The 2876-nt window shown below is 32.3% G+C and overlaps 1 protein-coding gene across 3 annotated transcripts in view; it reads right to left on the bottom strand.

Annotated features, from left to right (window-relative positions):
- Positions 1–2876, bottom strand: part of LOC106463516 (colorectal mutant cancer protein-like) — a 50017-nt gene that overhangs the window by 15735 nt on the left and 31406 nt on the right. For all 3 annotated transcript variants that reach the window (XM_022391039.1, XM_013923556.2, XM_013923558.2), the window contains 3 exons: positions 2003–2100; positions 1604–1746; positions 537–743 (listed from right to left, as the gene is read on the bottom strand). In XM_022391039.1, coding sequence (XP_022246747.1) covers positions 537–743; positions 1604–1746; positions 2003–2100 — 448 coding nt within the window. The remainder of the gene's footprint in view (positions 1–536; positions 744–1603; positions 1747–2002; positions 2101–2876) is intronic.

The following is a 2876-nucleotide window of genomic DNA, read 5'->3' as shown; positions in this document are numbered from 1 at the left end:
ATTATATATATATATAAATATATATATATATATATATATATAATAGATGCAACATTTCTTTAATGTACTCAGTAACTCACAATCTGCCAGATAGTTCTGAAAATTTGCATACATTAGTTTCTACATGATGTACAGATTTCACTTACCAAAATATACAAATATCTGTATTTAAACTTGCCCTTAAGTAAACTACTGATCAGTAAAGCGTGAAACAAGCTTCCTGAAGCAAACATCTGTTTGAGCTTATATTATTGCAGTTATTGAGGCATCAAGTTCTTATGATGTGCATGATTAAAGCAATCATTTTTTGATATTAATATCACAGATAAAAAGTGTCACAATGAAAATTTTGAATCCTAGTGTCATAAACTAAAGAGAAGACAGTCATATGAACAGTGTGAAATGTTAGAAATATTTCATTTTTCAAGTAAACATTAAAATAAGTATACAAGAAACCATACACAACATTTTTAGATTACGGGAAACAATTTACTCAAACAAGATGTTAAAATTCATGTTTTACGTGATGTGTATACCTTTTGCCACAGACGATCCTTGTCTTCACGACAGTTTTTGTAAGCTTCTTGTGCATGATTCAAATCAGTTTCCTGCCTTCTTAACTGTTCCTGTAGAGCAGTGTTTTCTGCTCTAAGTTCCACCACCTCTTCTTGTAACTGTGAAATCTGAAGGCTGTGACATGACGTGGCTCTGTTTTCTGTTAGTCTAGGAGCTTGTCCATAAACCTTTAACCAAAAGAAGTAACGAAGATAAATTCTCTCAAAGGTTGTTTGGTGGTCACATTTCTTTCAGTCCCAACCCTAATTTGAAGTGACAGACTAGAAGGAAGGCAGCTAGTCAACACTGCCCACCACCAACTCTTAAGTTACTCTTCTCAGACTACATATAAGGATTTTATATCGACCCATGGCCCCAAAGTATGGTTCACGATTTTTTGAAAATGTGGGAACAGGTTGTAACACCAGCTCCACAGTATGGCAAGTTAACCACTGGGTCCAACCCAACCCTTCTTTAAAAGTACACTCAGATGAATTAAGTAATTTAAGTTTGGAAGCCTTAAAGACATTTTAAATTTAAATTATTCTAATATGAATCATGCAAAAGAATGTTGTAAATACATAACTCTTACGATATTTTACCTTGAAAGCTTTTCGTACAGTGGTAAGTAAACATTGTATTTTTGCTTATCGGGTAAAAATCCATTTACCAACACTCACTAGTCTTCTAACACACTAATTACAAGAGTACCTGTCTTTATCAATCATCAGCTAGAAACACATTTTACTGTATGGACACCAGTAACACGCAACACGCTTACCTGGAATGTTCTATCTTCAAAGATTTCATTGTCAATCAGCTAGAAACACATTTTACTGTATGGACACCAGTAACTTGAAACACGCTTACCTGGAATGTTCTATCTTCAAAGATTTCATTGTCAATCAGCTAGAAACACATTTTACTGTATGGACACCAGTAACTTGCAACACGCTTACCTGGAATGTTCTATCTTCAAAGATTTCATTGTCAATCAGCTAGAAACACATTTTACTGTATGGACACCAGTAACTTGAAACACGCTTACCTGGAATGTTCTATCTTCAAAGATTTCATTGTCAACCAACACACTGTTGGCCTCTTCTTTTTTATGACAAAGAACCTTATTGGCTTGGATGGAATATTCTTCTTCTTCGTGAAACCTTGAATGTTCAGCATTTGATTCATTTCCTTGATGGTAAAAAAATTTCTTGTAGTCAGATAATACAAACTTTTAGTTACTAGTTAATTTATAGTATTATACTTTGCTGTACAACTCCTTATTCTACAATTCAAAAACAAACAGTACTCATCTGAATAAACAATTCAACAAGACAAGTTTAAAGTTTCGTGTTGTGTAAGACAACCTAATAGACATTCTATTTGTATCCAATAAATATATGTCATTAATGATCTAGATTCCAGCCTGTTCACTAACATGGCTCACCTTTTTCACTATATAATTCATTATTACTTGTATCTTGACTTTGGGTTTCACTGTATTTTGATTCGTCTTCAGATTGCTGACTGAATTCGTCTTCCTCTCTAAAAGAAAAAAAAAAAGAATTGAAACTTCAGCCCAGAAAAATACAATAACAAAATCTCCAGTTTCCCTCCTAACAGTGCAAGGTTAAAATATATTTGTCTTTGTTTTCAATTATAAAAAAGTGAAAGATTTACTCTAAAGTATAGACACATCTTCAAGTTTTTCTCAACAGATTAAAAATTAGCCACCAGCGAAAAACAAACCAGTTGCTCATTAGAGGAACAAGAAACACTGATTTTCTTAATTAATATCAGTAAAAACTGGTTTAAATTAACTATATTCTAATTGATAACCAAGATAATTAATTAAAAAAATCAACTCCGTACTTTATCTAAATTACAAAAGTTAACAGCATACAAAAATATGATATTTATATATCTACGTATAAATTTTTTTCAAATAAGCTGTATTACATCAAAAGCATACAGGCAATCACTCAGCACTGTATAGTTCTGACGAAATTATAATATAAACTACAATTTTATTGTACATGTAGATGTACGCACCAACGTTAGGAATAATCGTACTCAAGTTATTGAGTACTTGAAATATTAAACTACTAAGAGGTCGCTAGCATATAAAATCTTATTATAAAGACTAGCGTTAACTTTATAATACTTTCAGTATTTCTGGGTTGGAAAGACCAACTTCAGGCAACTGGGCCTAGCTCAGTTTACCCAGTTATACTTAAAAGTCATGTCCTTAAAAAGGGAGGAGAAACGGGTACCAGAACTATATAGGTGGGTTTATAGTTTATAGTCATTAATAAAAACAT

The sequence above is a fragment of the Limulus polyphemus genome, unplaced genomic scaffold (genome assembly GCF_000517525.1).
Source record: "Limulus polyphemus unplaced genomic scaffold, Limulus_polyphemus-2.1.2 Scaffold1428, whole genome shotgun sequence".
Taxonomy (NCBI): Eukaryota; Metazoa; Arthropoda; class Merostomata; order Xiphosura; family Limulidae; genus Limulus; species Limulus polyphemus.
This window is presented reverse-complemented; position numbering and strand designations above follow the sequence as displayed.